Below are 27,518 nucleotides of genomic sequence, written 5' to 3'. Positions count from 1 at the left end.
GTTAACACCTGCACTACACTTCCCCGGACAGAGGGAAGGAATGCCTTCAGTGCAAGCTGGATCGCCCGCAGCTCCAGAAGGTTGATATGGAGCCGGGACTCCGCCGGAGACCAGAGGCCTCTGATCTCCGCCTCTCCCATGTGGCCTCCCCAACCCAGGAGGGACGCATCCGTCACTACTGTGTGCTTGGGTTGGGGAAGGGAGAGGGATCTGCCACTGACCCAATCGCGATCTGTGAGCCACCACTGCAATTGTCGTGCAGCGCCCTCCGAGATCTGGACGAGATCGGACAGGTTGCCCTGATGCTGTGCCCACTGTAACTTCAGGTCCCACTGCAGAGCCCGCATATGCCATCTGGCATGCGGCACCAGCAGGATGCAGGAGGCCATCAGGCCCAAAGGCCGGAGGGTTATCCTGACTAACCCGGGATAGAGGCTGGAAGACCGGAACCATAGCCGGAATATCCCGGACTCGCTGTTCGGGAAGATAAACCCGAAACAGCGTCGAATCCAGAACCGCTCCAATGAAAGGGAGCTTCTGAGAGGGACTCAGGTGCAACTTCAGCACATTGATGGAGAACCCCAGCAGATGCAGGAGGTCGGCCGTAGTCTGGAGGTGGGAGACAACAACCTGGGGCGAGCCCGCCTTCAACAGCCAGTCGTCGAGGTAGGGGAAGGCAGACACCCCTGACCTGCGCAGATGAGCTGCGACCACCGCCATCACTTTCGTGAACACCCGAGGGGCGCTGGTAAGGCCGAAGGGGAGCACGGCAAACTGAAAATGCTCCTGTCCTACCGTGAACCGCAGGTAACGCCGGTGGGCCGGCAGGACGGGAATGAGAAAATAAGCGTCCTGCAAGTCCAACGCTACCATCCAGTCTCCAGGGTCCAGGGCAGACAGGACCTGAGCCAGAGTCAGCATCTTGAACTTCTCCTTCCGGAGGAAGCGATTTACGTCCTGGAGATCCAAGATGGGGCGCAGGCCCCCCTTGTCCTTCTTGGGGACCAGAAAGTAGTGGGAATAGCAACCACTCCCTACTTCCTGATCGGGAACATACTCGATGGCCCCCTTGGCCAGGAGGGCCGTGACTTCCTGACGGAGAAGAGCCAAATGATCCCCCGACATGCGGTGGTACCGAGGTGGCATGGCTGGAGGGGAGGACAGAAAAGGGAGCGAGTAACCTTGGCAGATTATCTGCAGCAATGACTTGTCCGAAGTGATACCGAGCCAGTGGTGGAGGTGGTGATGGACCCTACCTCCAACCGGCGTGGGGTGCCCCCTGAAGCTCGGATTAGGAAGGCTTGGAGGTGGAAGCAGCGGGTGCGGAGGTGGACTTCCCCGCTCGCTGGTTACCAGACCCGTCCCTGTGGAAGCCACGTCCGCAGCCACGCTGAGGCATGTTCTGCACAGGCTTTGTGGAGGAGAGCATCTGGGCGCCTTTACCCTGGCCACGAAAGGAACGAAACCCAGGTGTGGCAGGGCTCTTAGGGGAAAGACCCAAAGACTTAGCCGTGAGTTCTTAAAGCGCTCCACGGCACTGTCCGCCTTGTCTCCAAAGAGGCGAGAGCCATCAAAGGGCATGTCCATGAGCGAGCTCTGGACATCAAGCGAGAACCTGGTAGACCGCAATCAGGCATGACGCCGCAACGCCACAGCCGTGGAAATCGCCCTGTCCAAGGAATCAGCCGTGTCCAGACCACACCTGATGGCAAACTTCGCCGCATCTTTGCCCTCCGCAATCGCTTAGGAAAGGATGGCCTGGACCTCTTCAGAACACTGAGGCAGGACCTCTGCTACCGTATCCCACACGGCGTGGGAGTAACGGCCCAACAAGCAGGCGGTATTAACCGACCGCAACACCAAGCTGGCCGAGGAGAACAACCTCTTGCCATATTGGTCCAGCTTCTTAGAGTCCTTACCCGGTGGAGTCGTGGGAAAGGCACTCTGCGACGTCGAGGCCTGAATGACCAGGCTCTCAGGCCTGGGGTGAGTGGTCAAGAAGGCAGGGTCACCAGGTGCCGGGCGATGACGCCTAGCGACGTTCTTATCCACCGGTGCCCCCGAGGCCGGCTGCAACCAAGTGCCCAAGAGGGCCATCTGGAGCACCTCCGTAAGGAGGTTGGTCTTAAGGGCCACCGTAGGGAGGTCAAGATGGAGAGCCTCCGCAGCTCGACGCAGTACCATAGTGTAGGAAGCGCCCTCCTCCATAGTAGGCGGAGGGGAGGCAAACCCCGGGTCAGAAGACACATCAAGTTCACCCGCATCTTGAAGGTCATCCACCCAATCCTGCTTGGAGTCACACTGCCCCACTGGAGGAGGTGGTTTCACCCTTCGGGGTGAAAATCGCAACCTACGCAGACGACACTCAATTGATCGTCTCGCTGTCCCTCTCGGAAAGCCAGGGGGAAAAGTTCGCATCATGTCTTGTTAACATCATGTCATGGATGTCGGAGTCCCGGCTCAAACTAAATGGGACGAAAACGGAGCTGATGCTTCTTGGCAATCTATGTTCAACTCTCCCCAAATCCATGTGGCCGGACAGTCTAGGTGCCCCCCCAGTTCCCAAAGAAGCAATAAAAAGTTTGGGGGTTTGGCTTGAACCTGAACTGTCAATGACCACTCAAGCTAAACGAGTGGCAGGGACCTGCTATGGACTGCTCAGGTCAGTACGGAAGATCCTCCCGCTACTCCCGGAAAACTCCCGGAAACTTCTGGTTCAAGGATTAGTCATGTCAAGGCTGGATTATAGCAATGCCTTATTCCTTGGCTCACCAGAATCCACCCTGAATGTGCTCCAAAGAGCTCAGAATGCGGCTGCAAGAATGCTCACTGGTACTGCCAAAAGATCATCAGCTAAGCCTGCTCTCAAGGCCTTGCATTGGCTTCCAATCCGAGCTCGCATAAAATTTAAATCCCTTTGCATCGTGTTCAAAGCTTTGCAAGGATCAGGCCCTCCAATCCTTAGAGACCTGGTGCGCCCTTACAAACCTACGCGAGCCCTTCGCTCGGATGATGGTAATTTTGTGGTGATACCCAGAGCCAAAAAGGTGAAGTCCGGCGGTCGCCGGTTCTCTATTAATGCAGGCCAACTATGGAATGCTCTGCCGACGGCCCTGCGGAAAGAACCCAATCTAGTGCGTTTCCGCAAGGCACTGAAAACTTATCTCTTCCCCCGTTAGGCTTTGCTTCAGTTGTGTTTGGGTGGTGGTCCTGTGTTTTGTTTCAGCGCTGGGACGCTTAAGGGCAGCCATGCGCTTTACAAATCTCTTTTCATTTCATTTCATTTCTGCCGCGCAAGGGGGTCCTCGGAGCCGTCCCAGTCCTCATCCGGCTCCGGGGTAGAAGGAGCCAGCTGCGGCAGCAGGACCAGAGCCAGAGAGGGGGCCAGCGGCGCCGGGAGCGGCGCTGGCCGGGGCTGACCCGGAACCGCATCCCACTGAGGATCCCAGGTCGGATCGAAATGGTCCGAGAACCGGGGCAGGGGTGGGATAAACGGCACCCAGTGGGGCACCTGTGGCGGTGGACACGGGACCACGGGGCCCGCAGGCACACCGGCGGGAGCCCGAGGCCTAAACAGGCGGTCCATGGCAGCAAGAAACTCTTGCATCTGTTCAGGAGTCGCCAACGGACCCGGGAATAGCGGGTAGGCTGCAGGACCCCCAGGCTCCGGAGAAGCTGCAGGGGCTGAACCCCTGTCCCCCTCGTCTGCCTCCGGGGAGCGACGGGGGGACGTCGGAGAGCGAACACGCTTCTTTGACTTCTTCTTAAGGTGTTGCTTACCGGAATCTGAAGGTGAAGACTTACAGTCCGAGGAGCGACGGCTCCGGTCCCGCGAGCGGTCCAGTGAACGGCCCCTAGACCCGGAGCAGCAGTGAGAGAAGTGCCGGACCTCCAGCAACTTCCGCCGCCGCTCCCGCAAGGTCTTCGGGGTAATGGCACGGCAGTCCCGACAATCCCGGGAGTCATGGTCGGTCTCCAGGCAGTAGAGGCAGACATCATGGGGGTCAGCCACCGACATATTACGGCGGCACGACCCACAAGACTTAAAGCCGGGCATCCCTACGTGCACCAGGAGACAAGAGAAGGAGAAAAGTCTAAAAAAAAAGTGGTAAAAAATTGACCGTGGTACGTGCTCAATCCGGATCTGCGCTTTCGGTGTGGAAAAAGAAAGAACTTATGTCAGCACGCATGGGTGGCGCCTAAGTAGCCTCCGTGACGTCATCTCGGCGCGTACGACGCCAGTGACGGGCGCGGAGCTGCACGGCGCCACCTACTGGCGCGCGGGGGTACTGCTAAGCAGAAAACTTTCCGGATCCAGACTAACGCCTGGGGAATATTCTAAGGTAAGGAATCTATCACTAACGTGTCTCTTTCAGATCACAATCTTATCTGGCCCCTCCCCCACCACTTATAATTTGCTCATGACCCTCCTATGTGACCACCTTCATTTCTCATCATCCACATCCTTCAAAAGCGTCATCCTCCGCCTTCACATTTCTGTATTCCTCTCCCTCTGCTCACCTTTTATCGCCTGACTCAGTACATGCTTACCCATCCCCCTACTCGCATCACTCATGTTGCTCTTCAGTATCATGCTTCATGCAAGCTACTTCCTCAGACTCATTTTTCATCTTCCTTCATCCACCTCTCATACCATCTTTTCTATTTTATGATGCTCATCTTCCCCACTCCTCATTAATAAACCCTCTGTGAAATAGTTCTTCTCTTCCTTTTTAATTACTTCTTCACTCTTGTTTCATCCATCTGTTGGCTTACCATTCTTTTGTATTATCCTTCCTTTTCTCTTTTTTCTTACTCATCTTTTTTATCCTCACTCTCTCCTCTGATCAACCTCCATCTCTGTACCCTATCACATTTTCCTTCTGTCAAGATTCTAGAATCTTTTGTAAACAAATTTTATTCGTCAAAGACACATCCAGCGAAGCTCTGTGACCCAGAGACTTCAACCATATCAAAAGACAACATACCAGTTTTGACATTTTTCTCATGAAGTATCGTATACAGACTACAAAAGAGACATGCAGAACCAAAGCAGTCCCCTCCCTTAAAAAAACATAACACCACCCCCCACCCCACTCCCCCACCCATCGCACTGTCCATCCAGTCAAGGCAGCAGATCTATGCACGACTACTATTCTGTTCCGTCCATGACCCATACCCCCAAGACCCGGCTGTGCCTGGTACTCCAGTGTGCCATGCCTCTTTAAAGCTAGAGGGAGATGGTCCACCACCCACCCAACTATTCCTCCAATATGGGCTCTAAGTCCAGTCCCCTGTAGTCCGCCCAGCGCTTCCATATTTTATAATGTTTACGGGGGCAGCTCCGTGCCACATAGATGGGGGCCTCCAGTCCCATACAAAAATCGAGACCGGTCTTCCAGACAGATAGTGAAGGTGCGGCTGTCGCCTTCCACGCCCTCGCTATATCTCGCTTGGCTAGAGTAAAACCCAGGAGCATCAGATGGCGCTTATAGACATTGCCCCCTATATCCTCCATCACATGCAAGAGCACCAGTTTGGGGGACCGTGGGAGATCCCAACCCAGCACCTCTGACAGACAGGTCAAGACCCCCCGCCAGAACCTAGTTAACACAGGGCAGTCCCATATCGTGTGTAGCAGCGTCCCCTCTGCATTCAGGCAACGGAGGCAATGCGGAGAGGCCACCAGGCCCGCCTTATACAACCTAACTCTAGTGAAATAGACTCTGTGCAGATACTTAAACTGGATGAGCCGAAGGCTCACAGCGACAGCCGCCCTGCGCGGCGAGGCCAGAGCCTCCGTCCAGTCCTCCTCCTCCAGCTGACCCACATCCCCCTCCCAAACCTCACGGAGATGTTGCAACGACGGGGAGCAGTGAGTTACCAGGGACTGATATATTCTCGAAATCTTGTGGTCTCGTAGGTCCCCCATGAACACCTTCGCCTCAATTGGACTAAAATCGTCCAACTCCTCAAGACCCACCAGACTGGGGGAAAGAGCATGCCGGAACTGCAAGTATTTAAAGAATTGGGTACGCGGCATATGAAAGTCCTTCTGGAGCTCCTGGAAGGATTTCAGAATGGGCCCCCTCATAACGTAAGATTCTAGAATCTTTGATCATGTTTGTTACCCATTGGAGTCACAGTTCTGAAGGTGGGCGTGGGTTTTTCAGGACTTAGGAGGAATGGACACCACTGCTTCAACAGCTGTGAGTTAGTCTTTAGCTAACATCATGCATTTTATAAGTGAGCTATACACTCTACCTTTTGAAATGCCCCAAAACATCACATTTATTTGGAGCTTAAATAAGTGTGTTGTTTTTCCGGATCAGGGAAACCTAGCAATTCAGAGTTTTTATATTGATGGGAGGACATTAACGTTTTGTTTTCCTATATTATTTGCAGTCTGTTAAAAAAAAGTTTATTATTTGGGGTCGACATGGTCTTTCACTCAAGATAATTCAAAACTGCCCCATTATCAGTGTTTTTTGTTTTAATTAGTATAGTGCTACAGGGCTTTAAGTGAGATTGAAGAATTGAGGGGTCTCTAAAAGGGGCATGAACATGTAGTTATAGGCATGGCTTAAAACGAACTACATTTCTATGATTTCCATAGTGTGCCACTCAACTGGTATTGCGCAGTGCCTTCAGCCTTAACTCCAGCGATCGCATACCTCGAGGCGACTCAGTTCAAAGTATGCGCTAGCTATACAAGAGAAGTATGCTGCACGAAAAAAAATGCAAAAACAACACCCTGGACACAGATAACACACTTATGGAGTGCAAGATTAAGGTAAAAATGGGAAATATAGACAGGAACTAAGTCACTAACATGGATTATGTTAACGTTTTTACATTAGTTTTTCAGAAATTATCAATGTTTTTATCTGTAAAGTTCAGGGTATGAATACAGGGCTCGATAGAGGTTAGTTTCAATCTCCATTTTAAATTACTATTGGGTTTGAGAGTAGACCCAGAGAAACCTGGCTCACATGTCGTGCTATAAGCAGGGTGATTCTGCGGCTCCAGCGTATTTCACATAATTAAGGATTTGCCACATTTGTCACGAAATTCACCTCCTGCTACAGAATTTGCAGATTTTAACAAGAGAAAAAGCTGTTCCTAGCTCAAACGGTTTGAAAGTTACTAAAAAAGCAAAAACGTGTTGCGGCGTTGTGGATGGCCCGTCACAACGTTTGATTAGTCACCTTTCAGTTTCCTGTTGCTGTATTTCGGTGTTAAAGTGGTACTAACGAGGTATAACCTTCTATAAGAGAGCGTGAACGTGTAAGAATGTGAAAATACTGAAGTAATACCCTTTATGTTAACACGTGCACAGTAACAACAACATCCCCTGTGCCCTCACCCCTGTCCCCAGTCACTTTAAGTAGCCCAAGGCATTGGTATTATAGGTAAAAGTTGCACAATTAGACTTTGCTGGTGAGGCTGCAGGCCCGTTAGGGAAAAGAACATAAGATGATTTTCTGTTTGTGGGTGGGCCATGGGGCTATCTTGGGTGGGCCTGGCCCACCCTCTAAACCCAGGCCTCAGTACACTGCTAGTGATACATTCACATTGCCACTTCTATTGCATGCGTTGCTATGGCCAAAATACCTTATGCACAACAATTGCATAGTTGAAAAAATAGAGTTTCTTAGTATTGTGTTGAAAACAAAAGAAGATTAGATCATATCCATTGTAATTTGGAAGCATATGTTTTCTAAGAAGAAATATGTGGTATACCTGAGTTTCTCAATGGTGGTCTTTCTGTTGGCAACCAAGAACGGTATTAGCGTCTTCCTTTTGAGGTAGGTAACCAAGGCAGCTGCAACGAGGCTCAGAGTCGTCACCAGTGTCCCCAGTATGGTGTTCCTGTTGTCTGAAAGAGAAGTGGCGTAGGTTTGTAGGTAATGCTGGGAGTCATGCAGACATGCAGTCTTACTCTTTTGATTAGCATGAGGGTTGCTGCCACTGTTAACACCCACAAAAGCGGGGCCAACCTACTAAGAAATCTAACCACACACAACTACGTGTTCAGTTAACAATCAGTCCTCAAAATATTTTGCGTATCTCTCCCACATATGGACCCGATTATGTTGTACAAAGATGTTCTCGTTTTTGTCAAGTACATTAGGTGCCTGTGCCTCTCCGAGGCAACTGCGCAGAGTATTCCATTACCGGAAACAACGTGAACGCCAGAGGTTAAATGGTGATGCGAATATAAATGTTTTAGCGGTAAACATGGCGACATGCGATATTTTAATCTCTTTGATTCAAGCCACTAATTGAAAGCACAACAGCTGAGGGCAGTAAAGCTGTGCGGCGTGCTTGCAGCCTCCGTGATTTAAACGAACATTTCTTGACGTGGATGATTCATGTCTATTACATAAACCTGCTGAAAGATAAATGTTCATCTAAGGAACTTTAGACATGTTGAGCCTCCGCTGTGACCAATATCTATGACTGGTTATTCTGTGCTTTCTCCACTATGCTTCTTTCTTGCATCGCACTACTTTCTTTCAACCTCTATTACTATTCTCATTTGTGCTCTCCGTCTCTTGCATTTAATAATTAATGACATTCATTAGCAACCACACAATCCCCTTGTGGTCGCGGCTCTAGCGTTTGTCATGCAAATCCCTGTCCCACCCTCTTCCTTGTAACGTGGTCGCGTTATTCCCTATTAACTGGTGGCCGCATGCAGGGAATGCGTACTGCTAGGCCGTACTCAAGAGTTCCCCTTCTACTCTTTAGAATTAGTCAAACGTGTCTATGGTGCCGCAGCACTGTCATCAGCAAGACCCCAGGGACCCACAGGCTCATTTCAAGTCTTATCTGCGCCTGCAGCACTGAAGTGTTCCATGTTGCGGTGAGTGCCCTGACAGCGGGCACTTGAGAGTTCTGATCTTGTATGGGGAAGTCAGGCTGCTTGCGGTACATGTGACAGCACCCTGCAGATGCAGGTTCTCTTCCTGGGCGGTGCTCTCAAGAGATGCTCTCAGCCTGCGAAGACACTGTAAGTCAATCCTACCCTTTTGGGGAGGGGTCCTTCAGCTCTCGTCTGGACTCCAGAAAGAGTGCGACAAAGTTTGGAGCTCTCTACTGTCCTCAGGGATCAGTCAGGGACAGTTCTCTCGCTGTGTGGACTCGCCCTGTCGATTGTAGCCCAGTCTTTACTTGGGCGATGGCCCAAACGTCTTGGCACCGTTGTTACCGGCAGCCCTTCCTGGTATACGGGGTTGCTGAAGTGCTTTACAAATTAAGCACATAATCCTCTGTTGCAATTGCCTCCACTACACCGGTTAGGTGTCTCAGTGCTCTCGCAGTAGAAACTTTAACGGTGGCCCTCTGTGGAATTCGGCGTCAATACAACGGGGCAGTACGGGCTTGGCAGTTCCCACACAGCACTTAATACACAACTCAGTCCACAGCAGTCCTCTCCTGATATACGTGGATCGCCAACACTACACACTGGCAACAACCCCATTGGTGCACAGCCGTTCCCTCACATATTCCTCAGGAAGGCTCCCCAATGGATCCTCGTTCTGTCACGGATCACACTTCCTTACAGGGCACACTGGCCTTGGCAAGCAGGCAAGCGCTGGTGCTCCAGGGCAGATGGTCTTGGGTTACCTGGGTGACGTCCCCTCACCCAGCAGGGAGACTAGCAGGCTTTAGCCCCTAGTCCTGGTCATTGGCAGAAGTCTTGCAGAGTTTCCCCTTCTCTCAGAGCCCATCTGGCTGCTTGGCAGATGACAAATTTTGGGGTCTCAACCTCCCCTTCTTATAGTTCTTTTCCAGACACCAAATGTGATTTAGGGTCTGAGTCTTTGAAGTTTTATGTTTGAGTTCTGCTTCTTTTGAAGTGTACATTTTCCCTTCTCTTCTTCCCTCTTAAAAGTCTGTCACAGTAGAAAAGACTCCAAAGCTGAGTGTCCCACAACACAGTTCGTAAGGGTGACCAGAGTACACACCTGCATGTCAGCCACAGTGATATGTGCATTAAAAGGTTAATCCAGCTCCCAGCCCTACTCTTTATGACTCTTATCAGCCCATTCTCCTTCCTGAGGTGTGTCCAGGCCCCTTCCTTGGTACCGATCACTGAATCAAAGAGCATTCTTTTGAAGTGTAAAAGGGGAGTCTCTTCCTCCCTTCCTTCAGTGTATACCATCCAGCTCACAGGAATGCAGCATACACAAATCTATCTTGGGGGGATTCCATTACTCTTCATGTCTTCATCAGCCAGGCCTGGACTTCCCAACATGGAACTCAGGGTCCTCCATGTAATGTACAATGCAGACACACTAACACTCGGTGTAAATTCACAGCACACAAACTGTCCAGCACTGTTACCTCCATGCATTGTACAACTACAGGCACACATACATTCAGTCTGAGCACACTGTTCAGTACTGTAGCCTTTATGTATTGTACTAGGGTGTGCTATTTGCAAACACACTCAATGCCAGTGCACTCACCACGTGCAAGATTCACACTTTACCCTTCATGTGATGTACTTTTCACAAGCACATATACCCCCAAGCACATGCTTTCAGTGCACACTCACTGCAAATACTTCGCCCCTCATGTAATATACTCCTCACAGGCGTACATACACTCAGGACATGCACCAAACCTTCATGTACTGCTCTATTCTTGTACTGTACCCCTCCCAGGCACCCACACATCCAGTACAGAGTCACTAGTTTTGCGCTGTGCAGGACTCCACATCCACATGATATAGGTCAAGGGATAGTTGAGCACACAGCCGCTGAACTTTGAAAAGGCGAGTCCTGTAGAGCTCACTACAGTGACACAGGGTAAACAGGACCTGTTCACTCCTACTGATTACACATGGTATGTTGCCACCACCACATTTGTGCTGCTTAACTCTTGGTAAAGGCAGTAACGTTCCACCTCTATGATGGCAGCACTTTGGGCATCCCTCCAGGTCCAACAAGACCTCAATCTGTCAGACAGGCCTATGTCATGGCACACATGCATGATCCATGCTTGCCTATGACAAAAAAAATCAGCATTAGGGATCCAGGCAACAGTACAGTTGGGCGGGCAGGGATACACGTCTTTAACCATGCAGAAGACTTTTCAGTCCCAACATTCATTCAGCTTAGATTTTCTTTTCTTCTCTTCTCTTCTCTGCTTTCATACTTTCTATTCTTCTGTCTACTTTAATTCCTTCTCCCATTTCCATTCGTCACTCTTTCCTACTTTCATGCACTCTCTCCCCTTCCTGTTTTAGTCATTTAGCCTCTCTTTTCAATAATTCATTTTCTCTCTCCAGCTTTTTTTCCTCTTTTGGTTATTTCCGGTTTGTATCCTCCCTCTCCTTCACTCATTCCTTAACTGCCTCTCTCCTGCTTTAATTTTGTCATTCTTGGCTTTCATTAATCCTCTCATTCTCTTCTTTTCATACCATCTGTAGAAAATACGCCTTTTCTGTGTGGTCTCCCGGATATTTCGCCTTATCATGACGCTATATTTTTGCTGGCTTTAGAACACTGTGCACTTTAAAGTGTCTCCCCCTCCCCTCTTTAAACATGGTCGTATTGGCATATACCTAATTGGTGTACTTAACTTACCTATAAGTCCGTAGTATATGGAACAAAAATGCACACACAGCCTATAACTAAATGTCAGTAGTGGACTACAGCACCTATTGTGCCATCCACTATAGTGAACAGTGTTGAAAATGGCTTGAGGCCTATCAGTGCAGGCTGGCTGTAGGAGTGTAAAAACTGCAATTCGTCCTGTCTAAATAAACCCTTTTGACAGGTTTAAACCTTACTTTTAAATATTTATAAGACACCCCTATGTAGACATTATAGCCCACCAGGCATGGTACACAGTATTTAAAAGTGGGGCATGTAGAAATGTAATGTTATCATTGTTTTTATAGTGACTAGCACCCAAAAGCTATTTTTCATTGCGGCAGGCCTGGCTCTCTTATGTGAAAAACTGAATGCATATTAAATTCCCAGGAGTTTATCTTGGGACTGGGGGCAGCTAGAAAAATAATTAAACTATTTGTTATACTCATCAAAATCCAATTCAATGGTGAAGTTAGATTTTCAATACATATTAAGGAAAGTAACATTTAGAAAGTTACCTATTTCCTTCTTGAACATCTGCCAGCCAGTAATTAGCATATGAATAAGTGTGTAAAAGGTGTGAAATGCCTCCAAGGAGCAACCAGGCAGACCTGTATTGGCAGAGATTACCCCTCTGAACCACACAGAATATGCAGGGCGGGGGCTTACTTGATAGGACGGGAACAGGGTGGTAAGGCAATTCTTGTATATTCACTTTCTGGTTACTGAGAAACCCTGATTTGTCCTACCAGACTACTGTCCCTGGGTTTACTGGGGGTACAGTGGCTGCTTCAAGCGGAATTTTGGTGTAGAAGTGAGATAACACCATGATTAACATAGTACACTCCCCACACACACCGCCAGCCCTCCCAGCCCAAGTTTAGTATGGCAGAAGATTTTTTCTGTCTTGAAAATTAACAAAGTGGGTAGGGTTGGATCCTGGACCGTTTACTGCATTGGTTATGGCATGCTCAGAAGTCATTCCCACCCACTAGCTCATTCAGTGTATAAATGTGGCATCTCCAGGCACCCACTTCAGAACACTTCTGGAGCTAAGGAAAAACAGAAATGGATTACCTCTCCTGTTTGTAACTGAGGAGCGCTGAAGGACTGGACCTGCCCCTTGTGTACCCAGGAAAAAGAAATTGGCTCCAAGGGCCACAAGGCTGACCTCCTGTCCAAGCTACACAGATGCAACAAGCTGCAAGAGGCCTTCCCTGCAACTGCCCAGGTGACCAGTGGTAACAGGACCTGGTCTTGGCCCTGCTGTTGGCCTCTGCCTGACACCCTGTGAGTCTCTAAATTCTTCTCTTGAGGCCCTGGGGGACTTTAGAATTCTACTCCTTTGGTGGATTGGGACTTACAGAACTAAGTCAGAAGGTAAAATCTTTAGCCAGGACAAAGTGGATTGGTGTATTCGACTCACGGTCCATCGCGGTCAGCCTCAAATTGTGCCTAGATCCCAGTCTACAGCAACCATTGATTAGCATTGACGCTTTGCGCTTTTTGGCTCTATTTCTATTTCAAACATTTAAGATGCATATCTCCAGTTCCTCTTATTGGATTTTTGACATTTTGGTGCCATTTTGTTTACAAATGTGTCTCTTTGTTTTTCTAATTCGGGTTGTGATTTTTATTGTGTTGCATTTTGGCTTTGTTACTGGTTTGGTACTGCATAAATACTTTACACATTGCCCTAAGTTAAGCCTGTCTGCTCTGTGCCATAACTACCGAGTGCTTGGGCTCAGGTTAATTAAGTGACTTTAAGTGTTCACCCTAGCAGGGCTTGTGATTATTCCTTGAGGTGAGTAGTCACCCACCACAAATAATCTATTTCTTACACCCTCTCTTTTTGTACCTCATACTCCAATCCCTTTCACCCCATCTCCTGCTCTAATTCTGAATTACTCTCTCTCTCTCCCTTTATGTCCCTTTTTCCCAGTCTGCCGCTTTGACTATCCTTCCGACTCCTTCTGTGTATGGTGTACTTCGATCCTTCGTGTCTTTCCTTTCTCTGTTTCTATTTCCTTCTCTCTTTTTATATTCTTCTTGTGTTTCGTTCACTCACCATATCTCCTGTTAATTCACATTGCCTGCTTATCCCCCTACTTCAAACCATGACCCTCTGTCACTTTCTTCTGCTTACATTTTTAACTTTCTCTTTACTTTCTTTCGCCCCTTTTTCACTATTTGTTTTGTTTCTTTTCCTTCTTGTTTCATTCTGTTACCTTCTTCCTTTCGTTCCTTACCACGTATCTGCATTCCCACACCCCGTCCTTCCCTCTTTCTGCCTTTTCACACCTACAAATCCTCCTTCCCACAGACTGCCAACTTTGCTTTCATGCTGCCTTCTCCTCCTTTCCATTTTACTCCCCCTTCCTGGCTCTTTATTTAGTACTTCTTTCTTTCGTTAATTTCTTCACGGAAAAGGAACCTATAGTAAAACATTATGTGGAGTATATCACACTTGAATGTTATTGTCTGATGTACAATATTTTTCGACAGAAAACAATTATTAACATTATTTATAAATCTATTTAATGCTGGAGGCTCACGAATGTGCAATATTTCCATGTTCATAAATCATTAACAGTAAGTAGACTAAAAAGCCTTTCAGGCACGCTTCAATCTGTAAAAGCCACACCAGCGGTGTACTGTAAATTAACTGATCCAGTGGGTGAGTAGCACACAAAGTGATTTGTTTCTAGGGTATGCGGGAAAGCAGGTGAATCAGTGTTTGATTAAGTGAATGAGACGTGAGTAATACATTCTGTTGCTCTAGATAGCGAAATTGTATTTGTTAAAGGTGGGTATTACTGTTTAACTGATACATGACTCAGATGTTAATCTGAATTATTCTCTTTAATGTTTAAATTCTTAAACATGTTTACGGTTGTTACAGAAGTAGCATGCGATCCTTTTGTGTGGCTACATACGAATTATATTCTCACAAGAATGCATCAGAACCTTCAGATAGTAGACTAACAGCCAGCACAATGACATTTTCCTGGCCATTTCAAATGTTATCAATTAAAAATACTGAAAACATGAGAGATTAAAAAAATTCATCTGTGTTACCAAAAGGAATTTCCATGGCCCACCTATCGGCTCTAACCCGCACAATCATCTGTGTTACAATTCTAGACCACTCAGATGCCTTATGTAGAAGCTCAATTGTAGTATACAGTGAGTATCCACAGCGTTACCTGCCTACAGTAATGGTTTTTCCATTTTAGGTGTGGTGACTCCGTTTACTCTTACTTCAGAATCGTCTAAGAAAGCCTTTTATGGGGGGAGGAGCCTAGCGCGCAACCAAGATGGCCGCGTAGGTGCGAGGCTCCCGAGGACCTCCGCAACCTCCTACGACTATCCTGAATTTATCCTGTCTCGGATGAGGGGACTGTGTTGGTGAGCCTGAGCTGAGGTGGCACCCGTTTCCCGTTGTCAAATCGGACCTCGGACACCGGAGTGAGCACCGATTGAAGTCTGCGGCCTTCTCCTCGCCAGACCCCGGATTTGCGCTGAGGGGTGACCCAGTGACAAAGTGAACAACAGCGGCGGGCCGGGCTTGGCGAGTCGCGTACCCCGCACTTTCGCTTTCGCTTTCGCACCCCCTTGCCGTCTCTGCAGGGTTGGGTCGCGGGGCTCTTTGTGTTGGTGTGGCCTCGCTGGGAGACTCGGCCTGCCCGCCGGCTGTGACCCACCCCGCCGATCTGGGGTGGCCCCCCCCCGGAGCTTGTGGCCCTGATTGCCTGCCCTTCACGACGTGGCTGGTGCGACCGGGGGACTGGTGGCCATGGCCACGAAACAAGATGGAGACCGGGCAAAGGCCAAGTCGACCCGGCGTGGCACCATCCATCAGGCCAACAGTATGGACCGCTATACCCTCCAGAAGGGATCTCCCGGCGGACCGCACAAGTCCCCTGAGGGCCCTCCTGATGCCCCGGACCTGCCCACGGATCTGACTCTGCGGGATGTCATGGGCGCCATTGCCGAGATGAAGGCCTCGGTGGGCCAGCGGTTCGACACACTGGCACAGAAGATCGACTCGGTCCTCGTGGATGTTGGCCTGGTGAGGGCCGATCTTTCCAAGACCAACGACCGAGTTGATTCTTTGGCCCACACCGCATCGGGCCTTACTACTGAGGTGGCGGCACTACAAACAGAGGTGCGCCGGCTTAGTCAGGCGAGCGCGCTTATGGATCGGCGCCTGGAGGACTCCGAGAGTCGGGCCCGGAGGAACAGCATCCGCATCATCGGGGTGCCCGAGGGACAGGAGGAAGCGGCGGCGGACCTATTTGTGGAGGACCTGATCGCTACCCATCTCCAGCCACGGGGGCTGAGTAAATTCTTCGCGGTGGAGCGGGCCCACAGGGTTCCCGGGGGAAGGCCGAAGGTCGGAGCCCCTCCGCGACCTCTCATTGCCCGGATTTTCAACTTTCGGGACAGAGACGCTATCCTGCAAGCCTCCAGACTGCATGGGCCGGTTAAGCTTGACAATATGGAGGTGAACTTTTACCCTGATTTCACCCCAGCGGTCCAGAAGCAGAGACTGAGCTTCCTAGGCGTCAAGCGCCGTCTTCGGGACCTGAACCTTAAATACGCTATGCTCTTCCCAGCCAAGCTGCGAGTGGAGGTGGAGGGTCGCACGCACTTTTTTGATCGTCCCGAAGCGGCCGGAGACTGGCTGGACACTCTGTCTGGGGATCGTGATCGAGGGGGCGGGGGGGGGGGCGGCGGGGGGAGACGGCACACTGGATCGGGACTGAGGGGGTAATATTGGGCTTCACTCTGGACAAAAATGATGCCACTTTCGATTAAGCGTCTGTCTTTATAATTTCCCCTCCTATGGAGGTTGTGTGGGGTCTACAGGGGGTTCTCCTTCCTCCTCTAGGGGGTTTAGCTAGTTTTACTATATATATGGGGCGACAGGCACACTGCACGTTGGGGGGGCTGTTCGGGCTCATGCAGGGGTGCAGGGAGGGGGGAGTTTTGTTGGGGCGGGTGGGCAGGGATGGGGGGGTGTTGTTCGTTTTTACAACAAGGCAACAGTATCATTGTGTTAGCTCTATAGTGCTCTCGTGGGGACAAATGGTGGCTTCTGTCTATGATGGGGGGTAGGGAACTAACTCTGTTGTCCTGGAACGTGAATGGACTGGGGGACAGGATTAAACATGGTGTGGTCCTGCAGTTCTTGAAGCGAATCTCGCCCGATGTAGTTTTTCTGCAGGAGACACACCTCATTGGCAACTCCTTCTGCGCCATGAATCGGCGTGGCTATCGCCTAGTGGCCCATTCGGGCTTCACGTCTGGCTCAAGGGGTGTGGGCATCATGGTTAAGAACTCGCTCCCGTTGGAGATTGATGAGGTGCTCCATGACGACAGGGGACGTTACACGGTCTTGGTGGGAAGGATGGAGGGCAAAGTGGTCGTTTTTGTGTCAGTATACGTCCCGCCGGGGCTGCAGTCGACTACCTTTGCGGACCTGGGGCGCCTCCTCCTTGGCCTTCCGGGGGGGATTCTGGTGGTGGGGGGGGATTTCAATGCGGTGGTTTCCGGGACTGTGGATCGTCACCCCCCTAGGGACCTCCCCCGGGCCCAAGCGTGGCTATCTGGCCTATTGGACACTTTGGGATTGGTGGATTGCTGGCATTTAAAACATCCCACGCAGCTACAGTATACCTTCCATTCGGGGGCCCATGGTAGTCTCTCACGACTAGATTATGTCCTGGTCCCGGCGGCCTATGTTGGGAGGGTGGGAGAGGTGCGCCATTTGGCACGGGGTATCTCGGACCATTCCCCGCTCCTGTTACACCCGGATCTTTTTCCGAGGGGTGAGGGTAGGGTGGTCCCGATCAATCCCTGGTACCTGCGCGACCCCACCATTCGCGCTGAATTGATTAAATCCCTCCAGCGCTATTTTGACGAGAATGTGGGGTCCGTGCCTTCGGCTGTCTCACTGTGGGAGGCATTCAAGACAGTACTACGAGGAGAGGCCCTGTCCCTTATTTCCCACACCCGGAGGCGCGAGCGGGAGGAGGTGACCCGGGTGGAAGCTGAGATAGCCGAGTTGGAGGGTAATCTAGAATGTGGGGTGACGGATGCCGTATTACATGTTCTCCAACTCAAGCAAGCGGCTTATAGGGCCCTCGTCACGGAGGCGGCCAGGGGCCTCAGTAGAGAGCAACAGGGGAGACTGTATGATGTGGGTGATAAGGCTGGTAAATTGATTGCGTGGCTGGACAAAAAGGAGAGAGCGAGTCGTGTAGTCCCGCTGATTGAGAAAATGGACGGTGTGTGTGTTACTGAGCCGGAAGAAATTGTCTCCTGCTTCGCGGATTATTTCCGTGGGGTGTATTCCCCGGTGTCTTCCCGCTCTGAAGAGGATTCCCGTGCCCTGCTCAGGGATATCGCGCTGCCTTCCCTTTCGGAGGAGGACAGTGTCGTTGGACGCCGCTCCAACCTCCGACTAAATCTCCCTCGCCATACGTTCGGTCGCTTCCGGCAAGGCCATGGGTCCTAATGGTCTCCCCATCGAGTTGTACAAGTTGCGACCGGATACGCTGGCACCACATCTCCGATCGATGTTCCTGGAGGCTCACTCGGTGGGCTCCCTCCCGCTGGACCAGCGTCTGGCTACAATCGTGGTTATCCACAAGGAGGGGAGACCTCTGGACCGGTTTACATCCTATCGGCCCATTTCGCTACTGAACGCGGAGCCCAAAATTCTCGCCAAGGTCCTGGCCAATCGGCTGGTCGGCGTGGTGGGCGACCTGGTTCACCAGGATCAGTCCGGCTTTATTCCCCATCGTAACACGGCCCTTAACTTGCGGCGTTTGCATGGGGTGCTCGCACGTGTTCAGTACATACAGGAGCCGGCCATTTTGGCGTCCTTGGACGCCACCATGGCGTTTGACACGCTTGAATGGCCATACATCTGGGCGATGCTTGCGAAGTTTGGCTTTGGCGCAGGGTTCATCAGTTGGGTCAAATTGCTGTATTCGGGCCCATTGGCGCAGGTGGTGGTGAACGGTAGAGTATCGGCTCCGTTCGAGCTGGGCCGGGGCACGCGGCAGGGCTGCCCCTTATCGCCGCTCATTTTTGCGCTTGCCTTGGAGCCCCTGGCGGAGTGGCTGCGGTGGCATCCTTCCATCCGTGGTCTCCGTTGGACCCCCGAGTATGAGGACCGCGTATCCCTATACGCTGATGACATCCTCTTGTACCTAGCTTCCCCACGTAAATCACTGATAGTACTGGTTGATGTTTTGCATTCATTTGGTCGTAACTCCGGCCTTGTCATCAACTGGGCTAAATCGTGCGTGTATGTTCTCTCTGGGGAGGCTCCTATTCTCCCGCGGGGCTGTCCGATCCAGATCGCCCCGCAGGGATTTCGGTACCTGGGTGTCTTCATTACTCTGGACCCGGAGGCCCGGTATGATCGGAACTTGCTTCCCCCCCTCCAGCGCCTGAAGGAAGATGTCACGCGCTGGCGGCGCTTGCCGCTTTCGCCGCTCGGCCGGGCGGCATTGTTTAAGATGATGTCTCTGCCGCGTTTCCTGTACGCTTTGCAGAATACTATGGACCTCGTCCCAGCGCGCTACTTCCGTGAGGTGGAGAGTTGGCAGCGCCGCCTGTTCTGGGACGGGAGGCCGCGTATCGCCCTGGCGAAGCTGACGCTCCCATGGTATGACGGAGGGATTGCCCTCCCGGATATCAAACGGTACTATTGGGCCTCCCAGCTGGCTGCGATTAATCACGGCCTGTATGGGCCCGCCTTAAACCCGGCATTCGAAATGGATAAGATGCTACTCCCGGGTGGGGACTATAATCGAGCGCTCTACTCCAGCGCGCCCGACGCTCGGCTGACCGGCCCCACGCGTGTCATGGTGCGAGTGTGGCACGCGGCTAATGTGGCGATGGGGTGGAAGGACCGTCTGACCCGGGCATCACCACTATACGCGTCCGAGCAGTTGGGCTCCCTGTGGACCTCGTAGGGGTTCGAGAAGTGGGACGTGATAGGCATCAGCAAAGTGGGGGATCTCTGGACGAGGGGAGGATTTAAAACGTTCGAGATGCTGCAGACGGAATTCCAGTTGCATGACAGGGAGTACTTTCGGTATTTGCAGATCCGTCATGCACTGGGCTCCGTCTTCCCGGACGTTGCATCCATCCCGGAGTATTCCCCCCTGGAGGATAGAGTGCTGGATGGACACGTTCCGGACAGCACGATCTCACTGATCTACAAAAAACTGATCAATGACCGCTCGGGATTGCTGACTGCCCTTCGTGAGGCTTGGGTTGCCGATGGACTGGAGCTGGACGACGAGGACTGGACCTCTGCGGTGGCCTCCCCGAAAGAGGTGGCCATACCGGCCCGCCTTCGCTTCGTCCAGCTCAAGATACTCCACAGAGTCTACATGACGGGGCCAAGGCTCCTGCGTATGGGCTATGCTGTGGACGGGTTGTGTAAGCGTGGGTGTGGCGCTTTGGGGACCTTTCTGCATATATTGTGGGAATGCCCGGAGGTGGAGCGATTCTGGCGTGGTGTGCATGAGGTCCTGCGTGTGGTTACGCATGTGGTGCTGCTACCCGAAGCGAGGAGATGCCTGTTGAATGTGTGGGAACCTACCGACTACTCGGCGCCACAGACGTGGTGGGTGACTCTGGGATATATGGTGGCCAAGCGCGATATTGCTCAACTGTGGGGATCCCAGAGGTCCCCGACTGTCTCGGCCTGGAAGGAACATATGGATTGGTGCATGTTTCGGGAAAAGGTGGTGTATGTGGCGAGAGGTAAGCCTGGGACATGGGTGAAAGTATGGGGCCCCTGGAACGCCTACCGCGGGGGAATCTGTGCTCCGCCGTTATTGCCCGATCCGTCGCCTGCCCCATCCCCTTAGCCGACCCATCTTCCTTGTTCCGGGCATTGAGTTTACCCAGCCCTAGTCCTGATCTCTTCCCCTTCTTGATACTCCTATGGACTGGTAGGGTCCCCCTCTCAGGGGAGCACATGCTGCTATTTCTGATTGTGGATTGCCTTGTGGGTTTGTTTTTCTGGTTGTTCTTTCAGTTTAAAATGAAACCGTACAGTGGGGTCCGGATGGTGTGGCTATCAACGCTGCTAACTCCTGTGCATCTTCCTCAGCCGCAACACACGCTCTACAATGTGTATCATATGCTCCTTTTGTCTGCTAGCGGCCGGCCGGAAGGTTTTAGGCCCATCTTTGTATATTTTTTGAGTTTTGTAATAAACGGTTTCGAAAAAAAAAAAAAAAAAAAAAAAAAGAAAGCCTTTTATACAATATTCTTTAGTTTGGTGGGCATATCGAGCAAGAATGCTGTCAACGGAGAAATTCCAAGTAAATTATATATGCACTTTAGAAGGTGCAATTGAATAAAATCACGCCAACAGCTGTTCCTCCACAGCAACATTATGTGATGCTAAATTATAAATAAACCAAGAATCAACACGGCCAATATTATTAGGATAGCACTGTGCAGAACTTTTGGCTTGATTTGTGCATGCACACCCATCATGGAATAGTTTTATTCGAAGTACAAGAAAAAGAATCCCAAGATGGGTGCCATGCATGCGTACGAACAGCAGCTGTCGTGTCTTGGAGAGCCAAGGGGCGCACAGGAGCCAAGGTAGGCGCTTTGTATTTTTTTTTTTTACACAGGTATGGCCATTTCACCGGCCGTGCATCCCAAGGATGTCCTCGACTGTCCTGTGCCCCCCTCTTCCTGTCCACAACACTTCTTGCTGCTCACAACAACTGCCCAAGAAGTGGTGTCTTCAAGATCTTGGTGTCCAGGACATCGCCCCCCTTTTTCGACAAAGTGACAGAGAAGGCAAATGCCTGATGCGAGAGAGAGATAGAGAGAGAATGTTAGATGATTTCATATTTTTCAATCAGCTACTGGGGTTTCCAAACCTGTCATAATAGGCAGAGGCCATACAGTGATGGGGCAGGTCTGTCTCTGGCTGCTTAATTTCAGTTAGTCCCTTTCCCTGTCTTTTTGGACTGCATTGCATCTGTCGCTCCGTTATCTTTGTTTCCTTGCCATACTTCCTCTTCATCTATGTGAAATCCTTTTAAGTGTGAGCTATTTTAGGTTATGGAGTGGGACTGAGACATGGCAGTTATCATAATGCCTTTAACCCTGGGTACAGTTAGGGACTGGGCCCAAAAAATAAAATGAATGTCCGACTTCTGGGTTTGCAACTGTAGCAGTAACATTTAGTCACTGGACTTGGGCATGGGCATCACTGCTTAGCATTGTGTGTGCTTGCTTTTTTATCTTCACCTTGGTAGTGAGACGCTATCAAATCATGATCTGGTGGGGCCTTGTCTTTTGGTTATGGAAGTTGGGTCTGTCTCTTTCTCCGTAGTGCAACTTCCAGTGAGCACTTCCCTGTGGAGCTATGGAGTGTGTTACGACAGCTGTGAAGACTTTGACATAGGGATTGGCCAATTAATATGTGCGTAAGCTTTGCCCTACCATCTCTGTACTTGCCATGAATCTCTTGGCCATGCCACTGGCTTGCAGCCACAGCAGTGTACTTTTCCGATAATGTATTCCCCAGTACATCATGAAACTTTGAAACTCTTCTCCTGAGCATGGGACCAATTGTCAGTTTTGAGTGCGAGGGGGGTAATCCAGGCTGCAAAGATTTCATCAATGACAGGTAGTGTGGCAGTTGCTGACGTTGACGGCACTTGGCTTACCAAGAATACTCTTCAATGAGAATCAGTAGGTATCCCCCAGTTTCCAGGGGGTAGATAGAAGTCAGCTGCCAGTGTTGTCCATACTGCATCTGGGAGGTCAGACATTTGTTTAGGTCCTGAAGGAGTCATTTCTTCTAGCAGACGAGCTAGTCCCGGAAAATCTACCCTCTCTCGGAGTGTCTTTTTGGTTGCTATTGTTCCCTTTGACTCATGCAAGATGATGATTCACTGACATAGTCCGAGAAATTACTATTCTGGTGCCACAAAGACTATTTCTTGTTCTGTTTCAGACAGCTCCACTTGTACGTTTTTGAACGCAAGCATCTTGTTTTTGCTGAGTCCTGTGTCATAGTGAATGTTATTGACATGTCTCCACTGATGTTTTTCATAATGTTTCTCACCTCCTCCAGAGTGCTGTCACTGCATGAATCTTGCACACGTTCTTTTTGAGTGATCTATGTTGGAGTGTTCTGTCGCAGCTCATAGTTAATGTACTCCTCTTCCATCGATGATGTGGTGCGCATGCTTGGGAGAGGGTGTCTAAAACATAATTGCAGGATTGTGTTCTGAGAGAGACTACTAACTGCAGATTCCTTACCCTGTGAATTTCCCTTGGAGCCAGATTGGATGTGGAAACTTTACAGCAATTCCCTCACACGTCATTAGGTTAGATGGTGCCGTTCTGCATTAGCTCTGTCACGGCTTGAATTTGATAACTATATATGCACCGCATCTGCACACTGACGTTAGTTCCTTTCTTGTTGCGCCTTCCATCACAGATCCAGAGCTAGCAGTGCTGCCTCTTGACAGAACGTTACCTCATGAAAACTTGTTTTTTCTATCAAAACTCTTACTGTGTGCAGATATGAACCCCAAAATGACAAGGGTTCGGACTGTGTTGTGATTGTCAATGACAGGTGCAGTTAACAGACACATTCAAAGTCTGCCTGTGGTGCTTCAGAACCCAGCATGACACAAACTCATGCTTGTGTTTTGTTAAAATGAACCTCAAGGCCATTTGGGAGTGCCTTTCAAAGCTAGCAATTGCTGAACTCTGGAAGAAGTCGAAGAAGCAGTACAGGGCCTGGATAAAGGCGTGCTCATGCACGTGCTCCTGGGACCGATACCAAGACAGCTCCACATCAAGATCCAAGAGTTCAGGTCAGTAAAAGAAGCACAAAAAACAAGAAATCAAAGCACGGTTCTCCATCATGCTACCAATTTCATCATTCTCAGTCATCCGACTCTCTGGGTACCATTAAGCCTAGGAGCTGCTCTACAAAACAGATTCCACAAGTGCTTCCGCTTGACTTCGTCCCCCCTCTGCGGACAGCCACGGTAGACTAAATCTGTCATCTGATGGAGGCCTCTCAAATCATCTTTGGTACTCCATATGATCCCTCTGAAGCACCTTAGGATTCAAGGTGGCAGCCTGTCGGAGGCCCATCGTCAGATCCGTCCTGAATACTGACCTCACCACCTGAGGCTGGAGCCATCCTCAAAATATGGCACCACTTGCTCCAGCCCCGGCTCACCGGCCAATGCATCAACAATGCCAAAAACAATTACACTGGCTAGGGCCTCAACGCCAGACCCGATTGTTTTATTTGAATTGGAAGCTAAACCCCTGCAATTTTCAATATGTTATTTAACTTTTTCTGATGTTAATCATACATTTTATGGTCAGGATGTTGAAGGGGTGTATTTAATTATTAGGGCAATGTTTTTGAGGACCTACAAAATGCTAGTGGGTTGGATGTCCTTGAGTCTTCTGTTTCTCTCACTTCTCACTTCACTTTCTCCTGTACTCATCACTTCCTGCTCCCCCCCCCCCCCCGACCAGCTGCCCAGGAAGTGGTGTCCTCAGGGTTCTAGTGTCCATGAGAGCAGCCATATTGAAATGCTTTTTATTTTGCTTCGAAAAAACATTCTAAGATGGCCTTCATACGTGCAGCTGCTAGTGGCCATCTTGAATGGATGTAAATAAATAAAAAAATCCAAGGAGTCCTTTTGGGCATACATATACACATGCATGGTTGGGCATTTTGGACTGGTTTGAAAGCCATTCCACAATTGTTGCCAGCGTTTCAGCAGTGGAGCGAAAGCAGGTGCCACAGGAACTAATTTTTAAATAAAGAGAGCGGAAGCATGAAAGACGGTGGGATCACAGAGAAATAGGAGAGATAAAGAAATGGGGAGGAAATAGTCCCTCACACACTGCAGTCTTATGTTCTGACTGTGGGGAAAGGATACAACTCAACCAATCAAATAAGGGTGAGACCAAAATGCACTCGGGAGGGGGGGGGGGACAAATAACAAGAATGGAGACAAAAGCTATTGAATCAGGAGCAAGGAAGTGAGATAGACAAACCATGCTATCTTAAATAAGGGAGTGACACAAAGGACATTATTATTAACTTATCTACAAATGTTCTAATATTCCAGATAGTATTTGAAAGTAACAGTGGATGGGTGGAAAGCGATACTGTAAACATCTGCAGTAAAAACATTTTAGAAACCGGTTTTATGTTTCCAACACTGTTCTGTTGATTCTAAATCAAGAGGCACAAAGCTGTTAACTCTTAAGACAGTTACAAATAAATGTCTTATATTCACTCACCTGCAAGTCTAATTGGTCCACTGTCCAAACTGCCTCCTAAGCCTGGTTTGTCACAAAATGGAGGGGCCCAATCTGCATCACAGTGGCAGTTTTTTTTATTGTTACAAACCTTAAAAACATCAATATGTTTTTATTGTAGAAACATTTTGTATGACAAAATAATAGGTCAAATAGTTCAGAATCACCAACAGACAAGTAGACAATCCTAAATCATAACTGCCAATGTGTTACCTTTTGTGGTTCGCTACTGAACGAGAAAATGTATAATATTTGCCATTGAGCCACAGCGTTAGGTGAGTACTGATAGCAATTTAGTAATACTAATGTTCATGGATATTTAATTTCTACCAATGTAGGCCTGAAATCATTTTACATTCTGAACACTCCAAAGTTATTTACAGAATACTCCCAGTTCTAAGGTGAAATGCCAAGCTCCTGTCTCTGTGTTTGCACCAAGTTTTATGGTTTTCGCATGGAGAAGTGAGTATACTGCACGTATGTATGGCTGTAATATTTGCACGTACCTTCCCTGCGAAATCCCACCCACTACCGGCAGTTAACCTGCTAACTCATTTGGAAGAGGACAAGGGAGCAAGTGGCATAATATCCACTTCTGTCTTAAAATAGCGTGTGTCACTCGAAATATTAAAGCATTATGCATAACTGGTACCCATACCCACATTTCAGTCCCTCAAATTCATTCCCATCACTAGGGCGGAAAACTGCAATCTCAGGCTAACCCACTAAAAAGGGAGAGAATTGTCTCAATCTACAAAATGATACAACTGTAGAAAAGATAGATTTTTTATTTTAAGGTTCACTTCTCGTTCTTGCAAATTCTGTCTTCTAAAAAAGCATTACACCTTGGCTGTATCCGTTTTAGTATTTTTTTGCATTTGTGTAGTGCAGGTTTGATCATTCCTATATCGCCAAGGTGCCGCAATGGGTATGATGCAGTTCATAATGTCCCCAATTCAAAATGAAGCCATGCGCAGCATTTTCCTGTGTCGGGTCACCATTTTGAGAGGCAGCTGCATGTCTTCTATTCCATCCTGATCATAGGTATCATGTTTATGATAACAAACAAGTGTAATGCAACCAAACACATCTTTTGGCAAAAATGCTTACCAAGCTGTCCTGAGAAAAAAGAGTGTTATTTACTAATGCTGATGTAGTCATTGTGTATCTCGTTTTGACAGTGTCGGACTTGTTATGAAAAGGATTTTTTCTGCTACGACTTGCTAAATGCACATTTGACCCATCTGCCGGTGCAAGTAATGTTATGTTACCAAAATGTACAACATTTGTAAGCAAATATTGTGGATGGAGTAGTGGCCTGCCTTTCCTCACATCTCTACAATGTGTAGAATGGCTGCTTTGAATTCATAGCTGCCTGAGAGGAATAGACAGGAGGGTCAGAGAGGAGCACAAGGTCCATAGACAACATATTTTGTGATGTGAGAGACATTTTAACCACTGGAAATACTGATAGTCATTACTGCGTTTTGTGTTTGAATTTTTGTACATGCTCTTTGTTCACATTCACAATCAGTCATACCTGTACCATTGTTCCTTATAGAGAAGTTCATGCGCTTTACTCCTTGAGATGATCTATCAACATTTTTGTTTGCAGTTTGATATGAAAAGTTGTAAAAACTTTGAAAAAAGCCGGGGAGAGAATATGGAAATGGCCTACAAATTACTGTCACCAGAAGCAGTGCTGGTTGTTGTACTTATCTGATAGAGACTTCTCATGGAAACCATTCTGGATCTGGGTTGGCACCGGTCGTGCCAACGCTACCTTCCCTGGTGCCAGCCCAGATGTGGATTCTCCCGGAGGGCCTGCCCTGAGTAGTCAGATCGACGTCGGTCAATGTCGACTCTGGTGCTGAAGGAGCCCAGAGACTCGAGGTCATTGCCTATACATTTCAAAGAGGTTTCATACATGTGTGAAGAGTGGGAGGGGTCTTTGAACCCTATAGAAGAACAGTTAGACTATCCTGGTGAGTATTTGGACTGGTATGAGGAGCTTGCTCAGGCCAGTGGTCTGGACACATCTCCAGATGCTGCTATGCTCTCTCTACCTACTATGGCTAAGGAGGGCTATGGTGGTAAAGAGGACGGCTTTGGTCATTGGGCTGGATCTGCCCTTGGTGCAAGTCAAGACTACTCTCTTGACTGAAGTGCTTCAATCTGGGGCTTCTTCATCTGAACTCCTCTTGCCCTTTAATGAGGCACTAATGGATGTCCTTCTAGGTTCATGGTCCAAGCCTAGCACAGGGGCTCCTGTGAACAGAACTATAGCACACCTCCATCGCCCTGCACTGGGTGATCCAAGTTTCCTCAGTGATCATCCTACTTCTGAGAGCTTGGTGGTCCAAGCCTCGACGTCCCATGGCGCGTTTCCTTCTGCCCCTCCCAGACTGGGAATCCGAGAGGCTGGACGCATGTGAGAATAAGATGTTTTCTTCTGCCAGTCTGGCATTTTGGTCGGTGAACACTTCATGCCTATTGGGCCATTTCTAGCACACCCTTTGGGACACATTTGTGCAAGTGCTG

At 49.4% G+C, this 27,518-nt stretch overlaps 1 protein-coding gene across 1 annotated transcript in view; it reads right to left on the bottom strand.

The window, feature by feature from the left end:
* Positions 1–27,518, bottom strand: part of ADAM12 (ADAM metallopeptidase domain 12) — a 2,563,649-nt gene that overhangs the window by 215,407 nt on the left and 2,320,724 nt on the right. Inside the window, exons 18-19 of the mRNA XM_085606237.1 lie at positions 24,960–25,068; positions 7,744–7,879 (exon numbers count right to left, since the gene is read on the bottom strand). Of these exons, the coding sequence (XP_085462363.1) occupies positions 7,744–7,879; positions 24,960–25,068 (245 nt within the window). The remainder of the gene's footprint in view (positions 1–7,743; positions 7,880–24,959; positions 25,069–27,518) is intronic.

Source organism: Triturus cristatus, chromosome 1_2, assembly GCF_964204655.1.
Source record: "Triturus cristatus chromosome 1_2, aTriCri1.1, whole genome shotgun sequence".
Classification (NCBI taxonomy): Eukaryota; Metazoa; Chordata; class Amphibia; order Caudata; family Salamandridae; genus Triturus; species Triturus cristatus.
This window is presented reverse-complemented; position numbering and strand designations above follow the sequence as displayed.